This window comes from Motacilla alba, chromosome 3 (assembly GCF_015832195.1).
Source record: "Motacilla alba alba isolate MOTALB_02 chromosome 3, Motacilla_alba_V1.0_pri, whole genome shotgun sequence".
Classification (NCBI taxonomy): Eukaryota; Metazoa; Chordata; class Aves; order Passeriformes; family Motacillidae; genus Motacilla; species Motacilla alba.
The window spans coordinates 814,264-839,132 of record NC_052018.1 but is presented as its reverse complement, the minus strand read 5'-3'; the positions used below and the strand labels follow the sequence as shown (position 1 = coordinate 839,132).

At 46.4% G+C, this 24,869-nt stretch overlaps 2 protein-coding genes across 4 annotated transcripts in view; both read right to left on the bottom strand.

Moving 5' to 3' along the window:
* LOC119699069 (interferon-induced very large GTPase 1-like) overlaps window positions 1-20,709 on the bottom strand; it is a 29,014-nt gene extending 8,305 nt beyond the window's left edge. The window contains exons 1-2 of one of the 2 annotated variants that reach the window (XM_038132071.1): window positions 20,616-20,638; window positions 10,937-11,053 (exon numbers count right to left, since the gene is read on the bottom strand). In XM_038132071.1, the coding sequence (XP_037987999.1) occupies window positions 10,937-10,961 (25 nt within the window). In that variant the 5' untranslated portion in view covers window positions 10,962-11,053; window positions 20,616-20,638. Of the gene's footprint in view, window positions 1-10,936; window positions 11,054-20,615 lie in introns of both variants that reach the window. The other variant, XM_038132072.1, reaches the window with a different exon arrangement.
* LOC119699068 (interferon-induced very large GTPase 1-like) overlaps window positions 1-24,869 on the bottom strand; it is an 80,718-nt gene that overhangs the window by 33,303 nt on the left and 22,546 nt on the right. The gene's annotated exons all lie outside the window — the stretch shown is intronic.

The following is a 24,869-nucleotide window of genomic DNA, read 5'->3' as shown; positions in this document are numbered from 1 at the left end:
TATACCCACTTCATAACTACATCAGGTTGTGGAGTCTATTTATTTCCTGTATCACTTCACCCTAAGTTGTTGTCAGGGGCCCCGGGCTCCTGGCAGAGGCTCTGCAGCAGCTGTGGCTCTGGGGATTGCTCCCATCCAGCTGCTGGAACCAGGCCTGAGATGACACAAGAGCCAGGGTCTCCTTCCCAGCACCCTGAATGTGCCTGTTGCTTTCCTGTTTGCAGGATCAACCCTGAAGGTGAGTGTGTGTTCCAAAGACAACACAGAGGCACAGAGACAGACACACACACACACACACACAGAGACACAAGCACGGACACAGAGACACAGAGACTCAGCCACACAACCTGCCCTGGACAAGGTACTGCCTTCACCATCACCCACGTCCTCCCAGCAGAACTCCTCAATCCACAAGTGCAGACAGCTGGGGCCATTCCTGGCTCCCTGGAGCACTGGCACAGCCCCTCTGCCCATCCAACAGCCCTGCCTGCATCCTGCAGCCTCTGCCCAGCCCACGGCTGCCCTGCTCCCTGCCTGGCCCAGCCTGCTGCTCCCAGCACCCAGAAGCAGCGCTCACACACTCCCCCCATGGGCACCCCACACTCCCCAGACACACTCCCCCATGCCCGGCACAGCCCCAGGGGCTCTGAGCTGTGCTCCTGCTCCAGCTGCCAGCGCAGCCCCTCCCTCGCCCCTCTCTGGCCTCTTCCCAGGAGCTGCTTCCTGGCACACTCAGCGGCCCAGCCCAGTGCAGGGGGAAAATCCATCTTGTCCCTGCCCACAGCTGTGCCTGGGACATCCTGGTGGCCCATCAGGAGAGACTGGAGATGCTGGAAGCCAACTCAGAGAGGTGCCCTCTGTGATCTGCTGCTCATTAGCACAGAGGGTCTCATCAGGCAGGTGCCCATTGGTGGCCATCTTGGCCACAGCCACCCCAGAGCCACCAAATATAAAATCTCTGGTGACAGGAGGAAAAGTGCCTGCAAACCTTCAACCCTGTCCTTGACGGGAGCAGACTTCAGGCTTCTCAGGGGCAAGTTACAGAGGGGCCCTGGAAAACGGTTCTGAAAGTTGCTGGGGTTCATCAGTGCTGGTCACTTTTGATTGAAAAATCCCTGAAGGACAAGTCGTCATGGGTCACAACCAGCACAGGCTCAGGAGGGGAAAGTTCTTCTTGTCCTACTGAATTTCTTTTTGCTATAGATGAGTAATGAGATGGTTGGCTGTCACAATAAGGGGTGAGTGTTATATGTATGTTAAGAGAAGTTTCCTAGATGTATAGTTCTGTTACTCTAATATGTCCCATCCCACCCCCACCACCCGTGTGGTATCATGGGATGGTTTTGGTAGTCAGGGCATTTGGGGAGAGTCAGCTTGTTCCTATAGAAACACCTGACCTCCAGTCAAGATGGAAGAAAGTGATCTCTACCACTAGACAGCAAGGAAGGAGTTGACTGACAAGACTCTAGGAGGGGATAGAGATATAAAAGGGAGAGCATCCATTTTGAAGAGGACCATGTGGCTGGTAGTCACGGGGGCTCCCAGTGCTGAAAACCTTTTACTTATTCATCCTTTGTTGTAATTTTTATTAAGGTTTAATAAACCTCTGAAATTTTTTAAGTGAGCAGTCGTTTCTCACAATGGTCCCTCATCTGGGATAAAAACTTCATCTCTGTGGCCATAGGAGATTTCAAAAGAGAAGCGCACCCTGCCACAATTTCGGCAGCTCAGTCGAGTTCTACTGTGACCACCGGTAAGTGCTGTTAAAAATAGCTAAGGAACTGTTGTAAAATAATTGATAGATTGTTAAGCATGTACTGTTAGTTCTGTTATTATATTGTAAAAGGGGTTAAATGGGTAGTTATAAGAAATACAGTACTCAATGTACCATAACACACCTCAGTAAAGTGCACCACCCCCCAAAGCCAAACGAGCTAGCCTGGACAGAACTGTAATGGGCCAATCAAGCACCTTAAACATTCATGGAAATGAAGGATCCAAAAAGAAACCAATCCAAAGGGATAAAAAACAGGATAAAAAGGGGGCTTCTGACCCACTGAATTCATGCCGCTACATCTGGGACATCAGGGACATCACTACATCGCTGCTGAAAAGACCCAGCGCCGGCGTTGCAGCATCCTCGATGGGAACGCTCCTGCTCAACCTGCAGGCTCCCTTGCTTTAGCCTTTCTTTTTCTTATAATAAATGCTGAAATCACTTTAGTACTGGGAGCCTGATCTCATTTTTAACAAGTGCAGGTGTCCCCCAGGGACAACAGAAGACTAAATAATGAAAAAGAAGAGGGGGACAAAAAAGCAGATGAAAAAAGTGAGTATTTGCGTGCGTGTGAGAGTCAGAGAGTGTGCTTGGAGTGTGTGTGAGAGTTACTGGACTCAGGGGTGCTCAAGAACACCTGGGGGAGCCAGGTTGAGAGCCACCAGACTTGGGGGGCTCGAGAACACTTGGGAGGGTGCCAGGTTGGGAGCCACCAAACTTGGGGGGCTCAAGAACACCTGGGGGGTGACAGGTTGAGAGTTACTGGACTCAGGGGTGCTCAAGAACATCTGGGGGAGCCAGGTTGAGAGCTGCCAGACTTAGGGGTGCTCAAGAACACGTGGGGGGCCAGGTTGAGAGCTACCAGACTTGGGGGTCATCTGATTGTGCTTGTGCAAATGCTAAGAGTCCGCATAGGGCTCCACAGAGTGCTGTGGCTCGGGCAACACCGGGGGTGGAGGCTGACTCTGGTGCACAGCTAGTGTATCATTTTCTGAGCCAGACGAGGCTGGGGTCACAGTGGGGCAGGTCAGCCGAGTGGGGAGAGGGGTGGAGCAGCCTCTCACTGCAATGGGAGTGGGGCAGAGATGCCGCTTGCTGAGCTGGGAGCAGAGCCACAGCTTGCTGAGTGGGGAGCAGGGTGGAGCTGCCAGCTGCCACTCGCTGAGCTGAGTGGGGAGTAGGGCGAAGATGCCACTCACTGAGCCAGGAGCAGGGCAGGGACACCACTCACTGAGAGAGGAGCAGGGCAGATATAGGGCTGTACCGGCTCCCCTGTAATACCTGCTGGCATAAGACTGTGGGACCAAAACATCGAGCTGAGGAGAGGAACAGCAGGAATCAATCCGGTGATACGGAGGCCCCTGGATCATGGGCAAGGTTTTTTTCACTTTTTGGATGAGAGATGAAGTTCTTTTCTCTCTGTTTTCTTTCCCTCTCTTGCCTCCTTATCCTTGTTCCCTCCCCCCATCCCTTCCCTTTTCCCTTCTTAAAAAGGTGGGCCTTGCTGGGAGAGCAAACCCATAGGCATGGTAAGGTGGGGGCAAAAAGGCCATACCAGGCCTCTATCATTCCTCAGCTGTATTTCCCTTCAACACCCAAAACAGGTGCACTTAACAACAAGGACTAGAGGACAAGACTGAGTTGGCCTCCCTACTTGCCACTAAGATACACCTGTTATGAGTAGTAAATCCATAGGCACGGTAAATGGGGGTAAAAAGTCATACTGGACTTCTAAGTTTCCTTTTTGTCTGTCCAAGCAATTCATCAATAAGTGGGCCTAAGGAGAACCTGAGATTTTTTCTGTTCCCTCTTTCCACACCCACATCAACAGACGCTGGTATGACTGATTTTAAGAGGCGGTCCGGAGTTGCCTTCATTTGCCTCACGATTGTTGCAAGGACCCTGAAGACCCCCGACAGGAGCTCTGTCTGAGGTGGACATTTTCTGGATGTTATGCCAAGTGATTGTTTGTGGAAGGGGCTAACAGCAGGCCTGTTAGCTAAAGGAGCAAGAAGTAGCTGAGAAGCAAGAAGAAGCTGATAAGGTGCTCTCTCCAAGGCTGTAACCGAGGAGACCAAGAGAAGTAAGGAAATGAAGAAAGATAAGAAGAGAACTTTGCAGCTGGATGAAGTATTTTTAGAAAGTTAGTTAAGTCACTGTCACTTTTCACCAATGGTGGTATGTTGATTTATTGTGTCCAATAGTTAGGGTAGAAGAAGCATAAACAATTACAAAGTGTATAAAAGGTCTGCCATGTTTGATAATAAAGAGTCGCCATCTGAGACTGCTTGCGGTCTCTGCTTCGTGTCATGACTGCCTCAACAGCGACATCTGGTGATCACTGAGTGACCCAACACCCTTAACAACATACTCGGTTTGGACCCATACGGGGTCCTAGCAACTGCCAACCATGACCCACTGGGGCCTAGTGGAGGAGGCAGACTTGGTGCAGCTAAGAGCGGCTGATGAAAGCCACTGGGAGGTCCGGACCTGATTTTCTCCTATCAAGACACCTGGAATTAGGTGAGCCACCAACCAGCAATAATTGGAAATAATTTATCTAAAGAGGAAGAGACTGTTTTAGCTACATGGAAAGTTTTGTTAGGAACTAAGGGAATTTTTATTTCAGACTTTTATGGGGACGAGATTGTTTATCTAAATGGGGTGTCAAAATTACTGCGGATTTTTAATAGGGGTCACTGTGATGCAGGGCAATGAATGTCCAGTTGTAGCCTTGACATGGTTGACAGATAAACCTGTCTGGGTTGACCAGTGGCCCCTTACTACTGAAAAGCTTACTGCCCTTCAAGAATTAGTCATAGAACAATTGCGAGCAGGACATATTGAGGAATCATTCAGCCTCTGCAATACCCCTGTTTTTGTAATAAAAAAGAAATTGAGAAAATGGAGACTTCTACATGATTTACGGCAGATAAATGCTGGAATGGCAACAATGGGAGCTTTACAACCAGGCCTTCCTACACCCACAATGATTCCACAGGAATGGCAGATAGTTTTCATTGATTTGAAAGATTGTTTCTTTACAATTCCATTGGCTGAGCAAGACAAAGAAAAATTTGCTTTTCCTGCGCCTTACACAAATCATGCTGAACCAAATAAAAGATATCAATGGAGGGTACTCCCCCAAGCTATGAAAAATACACCAACTATTTGTCAATGGTTTGTGGCATAGGCCTTGTCAAAAGTGCAGGAGCAATTTTTATACTTTATACTGTTATCATTACATGGATGATATCTTGTAGGCATCTGACAACAAACAACAGTTATCAGCTCTTAAACAATGTGCTGTGATAAATGCGAAAGCTTTTGGTCTGATCATTGCCCCAGAGAAAGTGCAAGAACACATGCCCCGGAAATATCTAGGTATGTTGGTGACTAACACTCAAGTTATGCCTTAACCTGTGAAATTAGACATTGATGTTAAAACTGTTACAGATGTACAGAAATTGGTCGGTTTAATTGGTTGAATTTGATCATATTTAGGCATAACCAATCCTCAGATGCAACCATTGCTTGATTTGCTCTCAGACATCAGTTTCTCTACTGATGAGGGGCAATTGACTATGGCAGCAAAAAAGACCCTAGGAGAAATTAAATTAGCCGTAGCACACTAATTTGTTAACAAAATAGATACCTCTGTTGGTACTCAATTTTTTATTTTGAAGGACCATGAAATACCATGTGGAGTACTGTGTCAATGGAGTGATAATTGGAAAGATCAACTGCATATTTTGGAATAGATATTTTTATCTTTCAGATCTCTGAAAACAGCTCCAGGACTTTATGAGCTTTTTGCAGATATTATCATCAAAGTCTGCAGACGTTGTCATGAAAATTTGGGACAGACCCTGTGGCCATTGTGATACCTGTGCAACAGTGTTATTTTGAATGGTGCTATCAAAATAATCATGAGTTGCAATCTGCCTTGTCTTGTTTCACAGGCCAAATAAAATATCATTTGCCTTCTCATCCGATTCTAAAACTGACCAAAGAGATTCCTTTTGAAGGGAAACAAATTTGTTCTCCTGTTCCAGCGGAAGGTATAACAGTTTTTACAGATGGATCCAGGAAAAACAGAAAAGCAGCTGGGGCTTGGAGAAAAGATGATCAATGGGAATATGAGACAATGATTCAGCAAGGATCTCCTCAATTGGTTGAACTTTGTGCTCTTCTTTTGGCTTTTACTTTTTTTCCTGATTCTGTAAATATAGTTACTGATTCTATCTATATGGCAAATTTGGTTAAGCATTAGATCAAGCAGTGCTGTGTAATATCCAAGAGAAACCATTGTTTACTATGTTAGTGAAGTTATGGATGGTCATTGGTGCTCAAAAACATCCTTAGTTAATCATGCATATTTGGAGCCACACATCATTACCTGGATTTTTTGTTGAAGGCACTGCATAGGTAGATTCTCTAGTAGCTGCTGCTGCAATCAAAACCATACCTAATGTGTTGCAGCAGGCAATTTTATCTCATCAATTTTTTCATCAGAGCGTTCAAGCTTTACAGCAGCAATTTAAATTGTCTCCTGGTGAAGGAAGATCAATTATTTCTTCTTGTCCTGACTGTCACATGACTCATGTCACTCAATAGTGTGGTACCAACCCTAGGGGTCTTTCCGCTTCAGAGGAACGGCAAACTGATGTTACAAAAATGCCAGAATTTGGTTGCTTTAAGTATGTTCATGTTACAGTTGATACCTTTTCTCATGCAATGGTTGCTTCAGCATTCACAGCAGAAAAAACTTGTGATGCTATTTGTCATTTTTATCATGCATTTTCTATCCTAGCTGTTCCACATAAAAATGGATAATGGCCCAGCCCATGTTTCACAGAAAATGCAAGCATTTTTTCATTCTTGGGCATTGAGCATTCAACAGGTATTCCACATCTCCCCATGGGCAAGCAATTATTGAAAGAGCTCACAGTCTTCTTAAACATCAGGTTCAAAAACAAAAAGGGGAAATACAACAGGAGTTACCTCAAATGAGATTAAATAAAGCTGTTTATGTGTTAAACTTTTTGCATCCCCTACCTGACTCACAGTTATCTCCAATTTTTTACCATTTTTCTTCTTTGAATTCTAAGCAACTAGATTTCCATAGAAATGTCAAGGTATGGGTTAAGGATTTAATTACTGGCATGTGGTCTGGTCCAGTGGAACTAATAACCTGGGGGAGGGGTTATGCTTGTGTTTTGACAGATAAGGGTCCTCGATGGGTTCCTGCTCGCTGTGTCAAACCTTACCTGGAGCGTGCAAGCAGGGATAGGACGGATGTTTCCGCAGCTGAAGCAGAACATGCGGATGACACTGGCTAAGGCTATATCAATATATGTATCAGGACATGTAAGCACAGGCTTAATGTGCTTTCATAGTAATTAAAGGGTGTGGTTTTGGTTTGAGCTGACCAAGACAATGCAGGTTTTTGGAACCTTTGTTCTAGTATTCCTGCAGCTCCTTTTGAGCACTTGGGGTGGTTATAGTTCACGGTTTTATGGGATAAAGTAGTTAAGAAATTTAAAAGCACTTATAGATGGATGAAGGACAGGAATGATTGTACTAAGAATGGGAATGTTAATTTTGTTGATGGTTGTGATTGTTGTTTTGTGTTTCCCTTGTCTGCTTGGATTTTTGCAAAGAGCCCTGCAAAAATCCATGGCAGCTTGTTTACAGTTAAAAAACAAAAAGGGGGAATTGTGAAGGGGGCTAACAGCAGGCCTGTTAGCTAAAGGAGCGAGAAGTAGCTGAGAAGCAAGAAGAAGCTGATAAGGTGCTCTCTCCAAGGCTGTAACCAAGGAGACCAAGAGAAGTGAGGAAATGAAGAAAGATAAGAAGAGAACTTTGCAGCTGGATGAAGTATTTTTAGAAAGTTAGTTAAGTCACTGTCACTTTTCACCAATGGTGGTATGTTGATTTATTGTGTCCAATAGTTAGGGTAGAAGAAGCATAAACAATTACAAAGTGTATAAAAGGTCAGGCATGTTTGATAATAAAGAGTCGCCATCTGAGACTGCTTGCGGTCTCTGCTTCGTGTTGTGACTGCCTTGACAGTGACAATTGTTTGCTGTTGTGCTCGCTGTGCTTTCACAGAACGCTCCTTTGAACAAGTTCTGATAAATGGTGGCTTGTCCTTACACGCCTGCACCTGCCTCATAAGTTCTTAAAAGTGGTGGCTTGTCCTTGCATGCTCGTACCTGCCTCACAGACCAAGGAGTCTCAACACAATAGCCCATGAATCTTCCCCACCTTTTGGCCAAATGCCACTCACTTTGGATTAAGACTATATAAACTGTAACTTTTGAGACGACTTTGGTGAACCCCCACGGCCGATGAATCTATGTGGCTGGACCATGAGGATTCCATCTTGTTGGTAGCTTTATTCCCCTTCCCCTATTTTTCTTTCTATCCTTTATTTTCTTTTCTGATCCCTCTATCGCATTTGTTGTTGGCACTCAATAAAGGTGCATTTGTTGTGATTAAACTTACAGTCCCCTGCTGTTTGTCTTTTGCACTTTTGGGATCAGAAAAGGGACCATCACGACCTCGCTTGCCCTAGCGGATCGTGACATAAATTGGCGTCACAGACAGGATTTCTGTCTAGACAGAAGGGGTGCAGGTTCTGTGTAGTCTGTAACAGGGGAAGGACGCTTCTCTTCAGCCACACCTAGCCTGCCAGCCCAAAAAACTGAGCATGGTCTAGATAGCAAGCGGGGAGATTCAAATTTCCCAGAGACTGCACATTGCCTAGGTGAAAAAGCACCCACACTGTCTTCGGAAATTCAAAAGGATCTCCTAGTGCAAAAGGCAGGACACTGTGTTGTTTTGTTTTGTTGTGTGTGTGAATTTTGAATGCTTGGTGCAGCAAAGGGACAACCAGACTTTTTGTGCTAAAGGAGCACCTCCCAAGCAGCTTAGGTTCCTTTGCCAATTCAGGGAGACACATCGAAGGCTGTGTGGTTGTGTAATTTAATTCTGTATTTCCCTGCTGTGATTTTGGTCCTTTTACAAAATGACTGAAGACCTCAGTGCAAAGGCTAAAGATGAATTTTATGCTCTGCTCGCTAAATACGATGCTAAACCTTCTCCAGGGGGAGAAGTTTGGGCAAAGAACAACTGGTTTAATTTGGAAAATGTTATTGATATAATGTGTTCTTTACAACATGAAACAAAATTTTAACTGGGCAAAAATAAAACCATCCTCTGCTCAGTTCTGGGAGCTTGTCTCACAACAGCCATAGAAACTCACTTTAAGCAAATAAGTGAGGAAAAAATATTAAGAGACTCCCTTAAAAATTTAATTGAAATTTTGCAAAACCAATTAGATGAAGAAAGGAATGAGAACCATTTGTTACAAAATGCCCTTAGAGAGGAATATGTTAAAAATTCATAGCATATTGGCACAGCAAAAGAAACAGAGGAAAAGGAAATTCCCCGCATTAATCAAATTTATCCTCACAAAGAATTAGCTCTGGCAAAAAATTGTGAGGAACACTGCTGTCCCAGTTTAAGACCTTTAATTAAACAGAATATAACTATATTAATGATGAGGATTTTGACCCTCACATAACTACTAAAGAAATCCCATACACAGCTACTGAATTAGGTAAATTAAAAAAGGAGTACGAGTGTCTCTGTCATGAAACTGAGACAGAATACATATTTCGAGTGTCTCTTACCACAGGAGATCAAATTAATTTCTCAGAACAGGAAGCCAGTGGGTACTGGGGGCATGGGGCGTTTCTAACAACAGGGGATAGGCGTAGCCCATGGTCTCTTACTCAGCGCACAGCTTACTGGGCAGGGGGGCTTAACCCCTTAGAAAGGGGGGACCCCTTGGCAATTGTTGGCAGCCCCAATCAACTCCTGGAAAACATTCACAAAGCTGCCTGCTTATAAATGATACATGAGAGAAAATTAACTACAGGCTATGAGTCACCAATGCAATTGCCTGTAAGGCCTGAAATTATGACCCCTTTAATTCAAGGCCTCCCAGAATCACTTAAACCCACAGCGGTTTTTCTCCAAAAACCCATAGCAGCTATATCTCCTTTAGAAAGATTGGACAGATTTTTTAACCAGAACAACCCCTCTCTTTCCACTGATCCTGGGTTTAGTCCCTCTGCTTCCCCTTTTCAGCCACCAAGCTCACAATTGCATTCTCCTGCTAGTAACCATAAAATTTGGACATGGAGTGAATTGGCAGAGGAGCTGATTAATTACAGTAGAAAATATGGACCTGTAAAACTCCCATAATAGAAATCAGAAAAAGCAAAGGGTGTTAGATACATTGCTTCTCCTAATGTAAAACCAGAAAAGGATAAGCAGATTTCTAACCACCATTTTTGGTGGTCATTTGGGATAAAAAAGGGTTTCCCTAGAGATGTTATGGATGGCTTATCTCTTGAAAAATTAAGTAAAATAGTTTCTAATTGGCACTGTCCCAAATCCATTGTACCGAATTCCCCCACTGTACAGCCCAGCGCACCCTTTCTTCCACAGGTTCTGGGCAGTGAGCCAAAGCATTTACCTGCACAAGCGCTTGGCATTGAACCAAAGCCCTCTCCTGCACAGGTTTGGGGCATTGCAGTCCCCTTCCCAATTTCAGGAATTGCACCAAAACAGCTTCATCGTCAGGGAAACTGAAAACTCCGTCTCTCAAGGGTGAGTGGAGAGGTGGGCACTGGTTAAAATGCTCACTAGAAATCACAAAACTGGAGATATATTAATGACAGCAATAATTGGTCCTAAGAGGCCACTTAATACTTCTGTGGTTGATACTGGAAACCAAATTTCAGCATCAACATATACAGCTGGCCAGAAATATGGAGCTTTTCCAATTAAAAAACAATATTTTTTTTGTTATTGCTGTGATATATGACTTAGGATAATTTGTGCTTATGTGAAATAAATGAGAAATGGGTTATGTTTATAAAAAGATTGTAAGAAATACTCTTAAAAGTTTCAAAAATCACACGCTGGAGCCAGAGAGAGATTGCCTCACCAAATTGCAAAACCACAGCTGGCAGCAAAATGCAATGTCAAATTAGCAAGCCAAAAGATGTGACTCCTACAGAAATGGGCTCAATCTCAAGAGCAATTTGGGAGACACCCAAGTGTTGGATACTCGATAACTACCTAAGATCAAGATGACTGGGACCATCAAGGAGTGCAGGTTCCCGGCTCCTGTAACTCAACATCAGCATTCATCGCTTCCTGGAGATGGCTTTGTCCAACACAGGACAGAGAAAGAGTCTGTATGAATATGCAAGAAAAAGAAAAGAACAAGAGGAACTCTGGCCTGGGCAATAAAAACTGTATATAAGCAAACCTCAACAGACAGCATGCGTGAACAAAGGGGTTCCTATGCGATGGAGGTCGGATCAGAGTTCACCCAGTGCCGAACCTGGGCTTGACGCTGTCCCTTTTGATTGTGGCTATTGAAGACTGTATCTCAGTCACGAAATAAAATCTATTGTTTATTAATCATGAATTTGGCTTTATCATTTACTACCTATAACGATGCTTTAGGAACTACAGAAACTATGAATGTGGCCTTAGTAAAACTTATGCTCCCAGGAGAGGAGAATAAATTAGTTTTTAAATGGTAATTGGGGATATTCCAAACAGTTTATTAGGGATGGATGATGGAAGGCAGTGGGGAGATTCTGAGGGATTTCTGTGGTCTTTTGGCCTGCCATACCTTCACATTAGACTGCTCCAAACCACATCTTCCTTACCATTCAGTAAAACTACTGATGTAAATGTAAATGTAAAACAATACTCTCTTCCTTCTGGTGCCAGAGAGGGTATCAAACCAGTTATACAGGGTTTGGGAGACCAAGGAGTAATAGATAATACTCATTCTCCGTTCAACTCACCATTGTGGCCAGCTCACAAACCAAATGGGAAGTGGAGGTTGACAGCAGATTTTTGTAGGCTTAATGCCTACACAGACCCTCTCACAGCAGCGGTCCCAAACTTAGCTGAATTAATAACATCAGTTCAAGAAAAGGCTCACTCAATCATGGCAACTATAGATGTCAAAGACATGTTCTTTATGATACCTATACAGCCAGAAGATATGAACCTGTCATGGTTTGGCCGCTGGCCCAATGCCAGTGCCCCCATGAAAACCTATTCTCCCTGGTGTCTGCTGTGAGATGCGATCAGAGACAGAGCAAAGCAGGCCTCCACTTGTAAACAAGGAAAAAACTTTATTATCTTAAAACTATAGTAAAATAAACACACAGAGCAAAATGGAAACCTCTCAAACATTTCTCCTCCCCCCACTCAATTTCCCACAGAATAACACAAAACCTTAGATCTTAATCCAGTCCATCACCCTTCAAATAATCAACTCAGTCCATCTCCACCCTTCCGACAATCACCTCTCATTTCATCAAGAAGAGAGGAGCCCCCTTGCGCCACAGGTTTCCCCTGGAAACACAGCCGAGTCCAGCTGTGTTTCCCCGTCACTCAGCAACCACCTTCGTGACTTCTTCCTTCCATGTTCAGTGCTCTCACCACTGCACATGGACGAGAGCTGCTTTTAGGGTTTCCCTTTTCAAGGATGCTTCGCCCAGTTCCAGGAGAAAACGACAGTCTCTCACCTTTTTTCGGGACACTAGTCCCCCCCAATATTTCACCCCCTGGGGCCAAGGGGTCTCGAGAGCACCATCACCTCATCGCCTGTCGTCTCCGCTCACATCGCTCCTTTGGCACCAAGCCACCGCCTCCCCCTAAAATGCAGTCTCTGTATTATGGGAAAGGTTCTGTCCATGGCCATACAAGAAAAGTCCAGCCAAAAGCCACTCCATCATCTCGTCCACCTAGGATTTTCCTCAACTTCTCTCAGTCGTTCTTCAACCTTCACAGCTTTCATCACACTTGCGTATTTCCTCTTACTTTATTTCCGTCTCTCTCCTCCTTCAACTCCCGGAGGATCAGCATTTGCAAGGTTTCCATCGTCCCACAGAAGGGTTAAAATCACAGTCTCTACTCATCCCGAACTCCCACGCTGGCTCGCTGGCTCCGCTGGGCACTCTTCCCACTGCCCCCCCCACTTCTCCTTCTCGGCCAGGCCAGTGCTATCGAATTCCAAGGTAGCACTGGCACCTCTCTCTCTCTCTCTCTCTCCCTCTTGAGAAAGGGGGACTGCCCAATGCCTCTCCGAGTTCTTCCACCCTTCCATCTCTGTGGGGAACTCACTCTTATCCAAGCCATCGCCTCCTGTCTCTGCCCAAGGCTCCGGCCTACCTCCCTCGGCTGCGTGGCTTCTCCTCCCCCGCCCATCCCGCAGCTGGGCAGGGGAGGTCTGACCTCTCCATCCACCGGAACCAAGAGAGAGTTCCCCTGGGAGTTCCTCGCTTTTAACCCCTGTGTTCTCAGAGGCGGATCCATATCCTCAATGGCCAAACCAGGTGCCAATATTCACATCTGAGCACCTATTGGTTTGACCACCACCACCTCCCAAAAACTCACTTCCTCTCAAACCACGACAGAACCGTTTTGCCTTCACACGGGAGGACAACAATATACATTTACCAGGCTTTCCCAAGGCTACAAAAACTCCCCAACTCTGGCCCACCATACTTTAGCACAGGAATTAGAAAAAATACCCAAACCTGACACTGGAGCTGTTATCAATACATTGATGACATTTTGCTGGGGGGAGAGGAAATAGAGGTAGTAGGGGAACATCATCAGAAAATAATTTCTCACTTAGAAAGCCTTGATTTGCAGATTCCCCCAGAAAAAAAAAATTCAGACGCCTTCTCAGGAAGTGAAGTTTTTGGGAATTTGGTCAATAGGAGGTATGACATGTATCCCACCCAATACCCTAACCTCTTTAGATAAGATTAAAATGTCTGAATCCAGGAAAGACCTCCAGCAAGATCTAGGACTATTAGTGTTCTGGAGGAAACACATGCCTGATTTCTCAGTTATTGCCAGGCCCCTTTATGACTTGCTGAGGAAAGGGATGAAATGGGATTGGGCTCCTTCTCAGGAAGAAGCATTGCAATTGCTGATTTTTGAGGCAACAGCTCAGCAAGCACTGGGCCCTGTCCATCCCACAGATCCCTTTCAGGTGGAATGGGAGTTTGCCTACTCAGGGCTATCAGTGCGCCTCTGGCAGCAAGGTCCCGAGGGTCCCACAAGGCCTGTTGGTTTTTATTACCGTGGTTTCAAAGACACTGAGGAAAGATACGCTCCCTGGGGAAAGGGGTTGTTTGTGGTTAGCTTAGCTCCCATAGAAGTGGAAAAAATTACATGACAACAGCCTATTGTGTTAAGAGGCCCTTTTAAAGTTACCAAAATTGTCACTAATAGGACTCCCCTGCCTGATGGGGTGGCCCAAAGGGCCTCAGTCAGAAAATGGTATGCTCAGATAGAACACTATTGTAATACCTTCTCAATAACAGAAGGTGCTGCTAAAAATCTAGCAATCCAAGACACTGAGAGCCTGGCTAGCACCCAAGACAAACCTGCCTCTGTAATCAAGGTTGCCCCTCCTTTCTCCCCCGAACTAGCAGCAAGTTCTTGGTTCACAGATGCCTCCGTGAAACAGGAAGGGAAGGTATGGAGATAGAGATCAGCTGCCTTACACATTTCATCTGGTGAAAGAATCATTACCAAAGAGGAAGGCAGCACTCAGGTCGGAGAACTAATTGCTGTTTGGAGTGTTTTCCGATGTGAGGCACAGAACATTTCTCTTGTCTGCATTTACACCAACTCTTATGCAGTGTACAAAGGTTGTACCAAGTGACTTCCTTTTTAGCAGCAAAATGACTGGGAAGTTAACAGAATCCCAGTGTGGCAAAAGGAAAAGTGGCAAGAAATTTTAGATATTGTGAGTCAAGGAAATTTTGCTGTTGGTTGAGTAGCTTCTCAACAAACAGATGGAAATCCAGCAGGAGAGTAGAATAATAGAGTTGATGAACTAGCAAGGCCCAGCCCCCTGAAAAAGGAACTAATTACTGAAGACTGGGATCACCTATTAGAATGGTTGCATGTAAAAAGACAGCACACAGGTGTGAAAGATTTGTACAAGGAAATTCATGTCTGGGGTTGGCCTGTCACCAGGGAAATGTGTAAAACATGCATATCAGCCTGCGAACAACATCTCAGGCGACTGGAAAGAATCCATTAGAAGAAAACCCTCTGTATTTAAGAAAGGGTAAAGGCCTATGGGATGCATGGCAGGTAGATTATATCAGCCCCTTTAAGAAGTCAGGAGGTAAATACTTTGTGCTAGTAGGAGTAGAAATTGTATCTGGGTTGGTGCAAGCTGATGATTTAAAAGAGCCAAAGGTGATAGAACGGTTAAAGCTTTGCAGGTGTGGTTTGGAACTTTCCTAAAGCCACGGGAAATTCAATCTGACAACAGGTCCCACTTCACTGCTAGAGTTGTACAAGATTGGGCAAAAGGTGAAGGAATTTTCACACCCCCTACTACCCTCAAGCTGACAGGATCATAGAAACCACCAATGGTCTTTTATGAAACGACTCCTAAAACCACAGGAGGGAAATTGGGACACTCATTTGTGGAAAGCTGTTAAAGGAGTGAACAGTAGATGAGGGGGTGAATGGATGTCCCAAAATCACTGCCTTTTGCCCGACAGCTCCAAGCATCATTGCCTCACTACAGGGACCTGACGATTCAAAAAATCCAGCACATTACCCTGGACAACCTGTTCTGGTGGACCTCCCTACTGTAGGGGAAGTACCACTAGTGCTGAAAACCCCTCTGAAAAAATATGCATAGGTAGCCTCTGATGCTCATGGGAAAGAGCATTGGATAGTACACACAGGATAATCCCATCATTTTAACTCTTTTCTGCCTCTCAGTGGCAGGATTTCTGTTGGTTTTACTTTTACAGAAGAACCCCGAGGGACATGAGAATCATCTGAACCATGATAACAGTGGTGATACATCTACATCTAGGATTTCTGCATCCTACCACATCTCCATGGACCGAATCCTGTTGAGTGGTCATGTTCTGAAGCTACCATCCATCACACTAACGTTCTAGGATCGTACCCCGGGGTTGCCACGCAAGCCTAGCTACTATAGTGCTGCATGACTCCAAGGTATGTCATCCGAGTGAGTGGGGATGGGATCAAAAAGACTGGATTAGAACCCTAACTGGAACAATTGGTGTGTCGATTGTGGTAGCATGCAGAAAAGTGGAAGGATCTCTCCACAAGAAAGCTACCTCCATTACAGTTGCTGGAAATTTTATGGAACCAGGTGGGAATAATTATCTGGATATCCCTTCAGCGAGACTCTGCCCTACAAAGAAGTGGGAGTGTGGCAAACAAACACACTCTGTATTGCCGCCAGGAGTATGTTGGTTACACTCTAGGTCTCAAAAGTAACAATGTTGCAATTACAAAGGATTGTAAAAATGAACCAAATGATTGCTGGCACAATTTTACTTTGGCTAAACTTACTTAGGTGATGTGCCGCTGGCAAAATAACTTGACTGACCCGTTAGGTTTAAGAGGCTTGATTAATAAATTTAAGACGCTATAACAAAACCCACACTGAGCACCATAGTTACATCCCCATAGACAGAAGGGACTGAGCATGAAGTCCACATGGAGTACAGTAGCTACAACCTGACGGGCAGAAAGCACAAACCTCACATTGAGTACAATGGTTACGTCCTAGTGGATGGAAGGGGTTGTGACTACGAGACCCACAGTAAATACAACAATCATACCCCAATTAGTAGAAGGGACTGAGAGCCCCCTTACTGAATGGCCTTGGTCCCAGGCTTTTGTACAATTTACCAGATCCATGGGAAATGTAAAGGGTTTTAACCTATCAACTGTAGTTATACATGAGAATCAGTTATACACTGGGCGGGAACGGGAAAACCAAAAACCTGGCAGCTTTCAGGAGTAGTGGGAGAAAAAATTAGCATAGGATGCCAAATGGTTAAGGGAACTACCTATAGTAAGGCAATCTCCATCAGTGTTTTGACAGATCAGGCAAATAAGCGTGAACAGGTTTGTGAGCACCCAAACGTACAAGATTGTTGGCACAGTTTTACATTAACACAAACTGCAAAAGTAGTTTGTCTTTGATCCAAAAATGCTGAAGGCCTTTCTTTTTATATTTGTAATCAATGCTATGACCCAATTTTCTACTACCACCACTCCAGCCCAATCACCAGTTATGCTCAGCCCAAGAATTTTTGAAATAAGACCATATATAATCAGGAAAACTGGTCAACAACAAATATTGTTCAATGTGGCATGGTCTCTTAAGTCAAATTGCTGATGCAAAACAAAGACTCAGAAATTCAGCCAGCCTGTTCACCTTTTTTGCAGACTTCCTTGAGGGTTGGACAACCTGGCTGCGAAAGCGGACCTCTTTCAAAAAATGGACACCAAGAGACATGACCGGTGTTGTGGGAACAGGATTGGGAATTCTAAATAGTATTGATTCAGAAGTATTAATGAATAAATTGGCTGTCACAACTAGAGACTTGATCTAATTACAGCAGCCACTGCAGTCATCCTTATTGGCTTTAGGAACACATCAGTGGTTGTTATCAAACATTTTACTAAATTGGGAGAAGGTAAACGTGAATGATCACAAATTGATAATTGATGCACTCGGTGCTAGACAAAACAAAGTTTCTTTGGCTGTATTCAGGCACAATTGTGGATGCAGTCAGTTGCTGCCTCAATTAAAAGAGAAGGTGAAGAAGGCACTTTTCCTACTGAAATTTGGAAAATAATCTGGGACAGTGCCACTGATTTTGAAAGAGAATTCCAATCCTGGTGGAACCTGGTGAACTTTACTTATGACCCCATTTCAAACACAGCCACAGCTTTTGTGTCAACCATACACAATGCCTCAGTGCATTAGATATTTCCTATTATTGCATTAGGACTGAATTATGATGGAGCCATTCTCTATCCTTCCAAGCATAGGGAATGGGCCCGTCAAATTGGTGAGAAATGGTAAACTGTTAATTTGGAATTTTGTATTGTCCAAGAACAACAAGGTTTCATCTGTGAAAGTAATGCAATTATAGCTCAAGATATTTGTTTGGACACAGAGCAAAATATCTGTCATTTTGAAATTCATCCTAACGAGACTTTTGAAACAGTCCTTATATATATAGGCAATGGGTGTGCATGCTTTAGAACTGCTTGTGATATTGTATTCATAGCAAACATAGTAGTGGATACTAAAAATCATTCAAATTTTTGTGCTTGTAACTTTACCAAAGTTGCAGGAAGTGATTTTTCTTATGAAGCCCCAGTTACCTCTCACTACCTTTTACAATCCAACAACACACCGATTCCCATATTGATGCCTACTCCCACTGGGATGAACCTCACTTTGGTAAGGCAATTGTTGCTCCATCAGGACTTAATCAAAATCTTGGAAAAGATCTGGAAAAACAGACAGCAAACCCTGGTAACTGTTCATCACGATGTGAGACAAATACGTCATGTCATGGAAAGAGTAAAGCAAGATGCTGAGTACAGGTGGTGGGATACACTTTTTGGGTGGTCACCTACTGGCACAAGTGTCCTGAACAATATATGTCATCCCATCATTGTCCTTTTGATTCTAGTTTTGATTGGTTTTATTTTATCAGCAATCTTATTCATTATGAATTGGAGATTGATGAAACAGTTAACAAAATTTATGTCTGTAATTATTGCACACACCACTTGGCTGATGTCCTCTTCACTGTGGGCATTCCCAAGACTGTTGACACAAGGCGATCATAAATTAGTGTGGTTTGAAATTTACTTTTCTTTTATGATTTTGTAAAAATTACTTTTGATTTTTAGTGAATTGTTTTGAAAAAAAAAAATTAAGTAATACTTATTGTACTTGTTTATTGCTTTGTTGCTTTTGATTATTTGTGATTTGTTTTGATTATTTGAAAAAAATTGTTTAAAAATAATATTGTTTTAATTAATATTAATTCTATTTGTTTATTTTTTCCCTTTTTCTATCTTTTCCTTCTTTTCTCTCCATCTTTCTCTCTGTCATAGTGTCTCCATTTTCTGGGATATGCCACCAATATTTGACGAGTCCCAAAGACTTCGCAACAACCCTATGGAACCCTGCTGATGAAGACCCCTTGAAAACTGTCATGAGTCACTGGGCGGTGTGAGACACAGTCTGGAGTTCCCCTCATTTGCCTCACGACCGTCTCAAGGACAGACATCAGGACCCTGGGGACCCTGATCGGAATTCTGGCCTGCCAGTGGTGGAAGAACACCAAATAATCCTGAGGCCCCTGAGCAGAGCTCTGGTCTGCCAAGTGATTCTTTGCAGCTGTGTCTACAGTGACTGCTTCTGGCAGGGCCTGCCAAGGGGGCGACACGTCCTATGTGCTGGCACCTGTTTCACAACAATAGCTTGTGAATTTCCCCACCTCTTGGCCTGGCTGGACTTTTCTGGGGTAGCTTTTGGTGGTCTCTCCACGGGAGACCCCTCATCTGCCTTACAACCACCGTGACGGATGGACTGAGATGGGAGAAGCCTCTCCCTCAAGGACTGAGACATGAAACCCCCATATGGAAAAGCTCCCCGCTCCCAAGGACTGAGACTGAAACCCCTAACACAGGGCCGGTGTGTGGGGGAGGCAAGCTGACCAAAGCGAGATGTTTGCCTGCAGGTGTGGCCATTGGACCAAGAAGACAAAGATTCTCGCCTACTGCTGAGAACATGGACTGTCTCTACCCATCTTCAATGCCTTCTTTCGCCCTCAGCCATTTCAGTAGACTTATTCTTTATTGTATCTGTTCCCCCTCAACGGTTTCAAGATCTGTTCCCCCGCCCTCAGCAATGGACTGTAATAGAACCTGGAATTAACCAGGTTTTTCAGGATCTCCCCAACGTGACAGGCAGATTCCTTCAGCTGGACGCTACAAAGGACTTAGTCTCCACGTTTGGTGGCTATATTCCTCCCTCTCTCTCTTTCTCCCCCCTCTTTTCTATTCTTTTCCTTTCCATAATTCCTTTATCTCATTTGCTGTGGTCATTCAATAAAGGTGAGTTTGTTTTGATTGATGCTGCAATCCCCTTTCCGTGTTGGTTTTTGCACTCTGAGATCAGTAAAACGAACCATCACGACTCCCCGCTCATAGAGCGGATCAGGACACAATGGGGGGAACTATAAATTCCAAAGGAAGTCTGCTAGTTGACGCAGACTGCTACTCACTCAAGACTGTGCAAAATATCTGGATTTAGAGAAAAAGAACAGAGACGCAAGGAAAAAAAAGAAGGGAGGACGGGCTATACATTAGAAGGGGGTCTGTATCAGGCATTTTGGGAAGTCTGTATGTCTCAAGTTCCTCAGCCAATGGGGAAAGGGAGAGGGAAATGTGGCTGGGAAATTAGGATACAAAGGAGGCTGCGTCCCCTAGAAATTTTGAGATATCCCAGGGGAAATGCCCCATGGCGTCTCCCTTTATCGGAATAAAGCTACAGGATTCCTCTGTCTCATTTTGGACATAAACCTCTGGTGTTTGTGGATCAATTCTCTTGAGAGCCCTGTAACACAACTCCAAGAATTGTGCCAGTATCAATTCACTTGGATACTGGAGAGATTTATTTGATGCACCAACCCTTCCCAAGCATTCAGCTTCCATCCCACCAAGGCCACAAGATCCTTACCAGCACATGAATCAATTCCAGGGACTTGGATTCAGGTATAGATCTGAGGGCTTCTGCACCCTTCCAGAGCCTTCAGGGGCAGCTTTCCCTCGGAATCCCTGAAGATTTGAGCAATGTGTGCAAGGGCTGTGGGCTCTGATTCCTCTCACCCACCTCACAGCAGATGCTCCCGTTGCTCCCAGCCTTGGCTTCCCAGCAGACACCGGCAGCCGAGGGCCCCAGCTCAGGGAACACAGCACAGCAGCAGTGGCAGGACTGGGGTACACGGTGGGTGTGGAGAAGATGGGACCCCCTTGAGAACTCAGGAGGAAGAGCAGCAGGAAGGAAGGGCCCAAAATCCTAAAGGAGAAGAGCAGACAGCCAGGAGAAGGAAACCCATGAGCATGGCAGACTCATTCCAGGGAGCACTGGAGGCCAACCCTTCTCTTCCACTGGGGATTGCCCAGGCAGCAAAGACTCCTCAGGGCTCTTGTGGGGAGGTGAGCAGAGCAGGGTTTCACCTGGGACCCACATCCATGTTCCCCCACCAGAAGGAAGCTGCACATGCTGGAGAGGTGGGACAGAGCAAAGCCCATGAAGGTCAGCAAGGCCCAGTGCAGGTGCTGTCCCTGGGTCAGGGCAATTCCCGGCACAGGCACAAGCTGGGAAGAGAATGGATTGAGAGCAGCCCTGAGGAGAAGGACTCGGGGCTGCTGATGGGTGAGAGGCTGTCCAGGGAGCATCTGTGCTCTCGGGGCAGCAGCCAAGGTGAGGAGGGAGCAGAGCCAGGGGAACAGCACTGACAGTGGGGCAGCAGGGCCCTGTCCCACCCCTGCCCACATCACGCAGCTGCTGCTGGGGGGAAGCTCGGGGCCCTGGAGAGCGGGGAGAAGCAGCGCTGGGCTTGGATCCCAGCAGGCACTGAGCCCCCCCAGCAGCTCGTGTGCTCCCACCAGCAGGATGGGGACAGGAAGAGGACAGCAGAAACAGGAAAAGCTGCTGGCTCGAGATAAGGGCAGCTCAGCAGCACAGGAAAGCTAGACGTGCTGGCGGAGCACAGGAGGGATTTCAGACACCAATTGCTTTCTTTGCTCATGTGAAAAGTGCATATGATATGGGTCTGCACAGATATTTTGTACATGTATTATCTTGTATTGATTAGTAGTGCTGTATTAACATTTTAATAGTATGGTAAATGTAGTTATGTAGTTAAAATTTAACTTCTGTATTTAAAATAGAAACTATCGATGTGGGATATTTTTTTAAGAAAGGAAGGAGGTACCTGCACCAGACAGCAGCCACAGGACACCTAAATCTTTTAGAGAAAATTAATTTATTGCTCCATTATCAGAAGAAACTAACTTCTTCCCACATCGCTCAGCGCTGAAGATGCCGTCAGGATTCAGAGGAAGAAGTTGACACTGACCAGAGAGCATCCTTTGTTTGTATGGAATTTATGCATCATGTATGAGGTGCATGAATATGCAATGGGCTATTGCTTTTAAGGGTTAATCCTTTGTTACGTTGTGTTCTTTTTCGGGCTTAAGGTGCCCAGAAAAAGGTACCCGGACCATCTGCAACTCTTTGTTTTCATTGTCTGGTATTGTCCTAATCCCAATTGTTCAAAATTTTATCACTATTTTTATAACCATTTTATTACTATTAAAGTATTAAAATTCTAAAAACAAGTGATTGGCATTTTTCATAGGCCAGCTGCTCCCTGGGCAGCAGAGCCTCAGTGCAGGGCGGCTGCTCAGGAAGAGAACTGCTGGCTCAGGGTCACTGCTGGAGCTTGTCCACTTGAGCCACTTGTCCCAGCCCTGTTCCCTCCAAAATTCTCTCCCACTGGAGCACTGCCAGCACTGGTTCAGTCTCAGGAGCCAGAGGCTGCCCTGGACAACATTAACTCCAGCCCAGCCACACCCTGAACCTGCCCCCAGGCACCCTTGGCAGTCCCTGCACGGCTTCCCAGTGCTGCAGGAATAGGGGAAAAGCCCCATGCGACTGTGTCAGTGCCCGCAGAGAAGCATTAGGCACAATCAGGACATAACTCAGGACCGAGTTCCTCCTTGGAAGCAAAGGAGGGAAGCAGCAAGGCTGGCAGCAGGACCTGCCATGGGAATGCCTGCACCCCGTTTGACAGGAACAGCCCCCCGAGAGTGTTTTCCGCAGCCCTGCCCCAGGGAAAGGGGCTCTGGGAACACTGCTGCCTTTGTGGGACTATCCCAGGGACCAGAGCGCTCGGGGTGGTGATGCTTAGACTGTAAGAGAGGAGAATCCCACCCTCCCTGCACGGGCAAGAGAAGGAATGATCCCCCCGGCTCCTGCGTGCAGGGGAGCGCAGCCATCCGGCCCCACCGCGGGGCTGGGGGTGCCCGGGCCGGGCAGGGTCGGCCCCGCCTGCGGGGAGCGTTTCCCGGCCGGGCACGGGCTGGTGGCAGGGAAGGGGCTCCGCTCGGCATCTGTGCCCGGCCAGCCCCGCTGCCAGCTCTCGGGCCAGCCTTTGCGCCTCCGCAGACTTCCCTGTGCCCCTCCATCCCCCGCATCCCTCCTCCTTCCCCCGCCGCTCCGCTCCGGCCGCTCTGACCCCGGCCCCCTCCCAGCTCAGCCCCCGCAGCGCACACGGCTCCCCCGAGCTCCCCCAAAGCGGTGCCAGCAAAGGCGGCTTCATGCAGCCCACGCTCGGAGCACACAGCGCCCGCCCGCTGCCCTCAGCCCCCTCTTCTCCTGCCCTGCCATCTCCCCAGCCCTGGCAAAGCACAGGGAACAGGAGGCAGGGGAGCAACAAGATCCCTCTCCCGGCTGCTCCCAGCCCCGCAGCTCAGCCCCATCCCCATCTCCATCTCCATCCCCATCCCCATCCCCATCCCCATCCCCTACCTTCTCCCTCCGGGCCCCGCAGCTCCCGGGCTGGGAAAAGCCCATCCCAGCCCCTGTTTATCCAACCCTGGCTTTCCGGTGGGTGTGGGATTCCTATCGCTGCTCCAGAGCCAGCGGGATAATTCCTGGAAATCAGTCTTTCTACTGCGGCAGAGCAGCAGATGTGAAACCATCCTTTTGGAGTCAGATGAGTGAACTATGGTCCAAATTCCACATCAGGTGGGGTTTGTGTTAGCTCACAGACGACACTCGTCTTTTGTAGACTTCTGACACTTAACTCCTGTGCTGACTGCTGGTAATAATACTGGAAACTGTCAGAATGGGATACATACACATGTCAAAAAAGGAGGAGAGGGTCTTTGGACAAGGACCTGGAGGGACAGGACAAGGTGGAATGGCTTCTCACTGCCAGAGAGCTGGGATAGATGAGATATTGGGAAGGAATTCTTCCCTGGGAGACTTTGTGAGGGGCTGGGATGGAATTCCCAGAGAACCAGTGGCTGCCCCATTCCAAGACAGGGACACCTCCCACTGTCCCAGCTTGCTCCAGGCACCATCCATCCTGGCCTTCCTTGGGCACCTCTCCAGCAGAGGAAGCAAAGCAGGAACAGGGCCTGGCTGCAGCTTTCTTGGCAGGGACACCCCACACCTGACAGTAACAGAGCGTTGGGGTTTCACACAGGACATTCAACACCCGACCAGAGCAGAGGACCTGGAGTGCTTTCACTTGAGATATGGACACACCAATCCTGCTCCACGGCCTCAAAGCAAGCACTGGAGTTTGGATATGGAGACCTCCAGCATGCCAGGACCAGCCATCACCTGGCCCAGGCTGACAAGTCACAAGTGCTGGAGCAGACACAGCTGGCATTTGTCCGGCCTCAGGGGAAGCCTCAGCAGCTGCCAGGCAGGTGTAAGACTCTGCCCAAAATTGCTTTCTCATCTGCCTCACGATCGTCATGAAAAAAACTGAGACCACTGAAAGAGGATCCTACATCCTGGTTTGGTGGGGGTTGCCAAGGCCCTGGGACTGGAACTTGAGTTATTGTTCACAGGTGCGTTTGTCCACCTTATGCTACACTGCTCCCAGTGAAAGGAGAAGAGGCACCTTGACCTTTCTTCACCTGCATCGCTCTGTGACAATGGCCTGGAGTTTTCCACCCCCAAGCCTGGCTGGACTCTCTTCTGGAATTACCCTTTGGTGGTCTCCACAGAACACCCTTCATCTACTGTACAACCACCGTGGCAGATGGACTGAGATGGGAGAAGCCACTCCCTCTAAGACTGAGACATGAAACCCCTATATGGAAAAGACTCCTTTTCTCCTCAAGGACTGAAACCTGTAACCTGCGGGGAGGAGGGCAGTGTGTGTGGGGGAGAACAGCTGATCAAACTGAGGTGTTTGCCTGCAGGCAGTGACCACTGAACCAGGGAAGACAATGGCTTTCCCCCACTGCTGAGATCATAAGACTATCGTATCTTTTCCCCCCTCCTTCCCAACTTTCAATAGAAAATTCTAATAAAAACCCCTCGAGTCAGCTAGCTAAC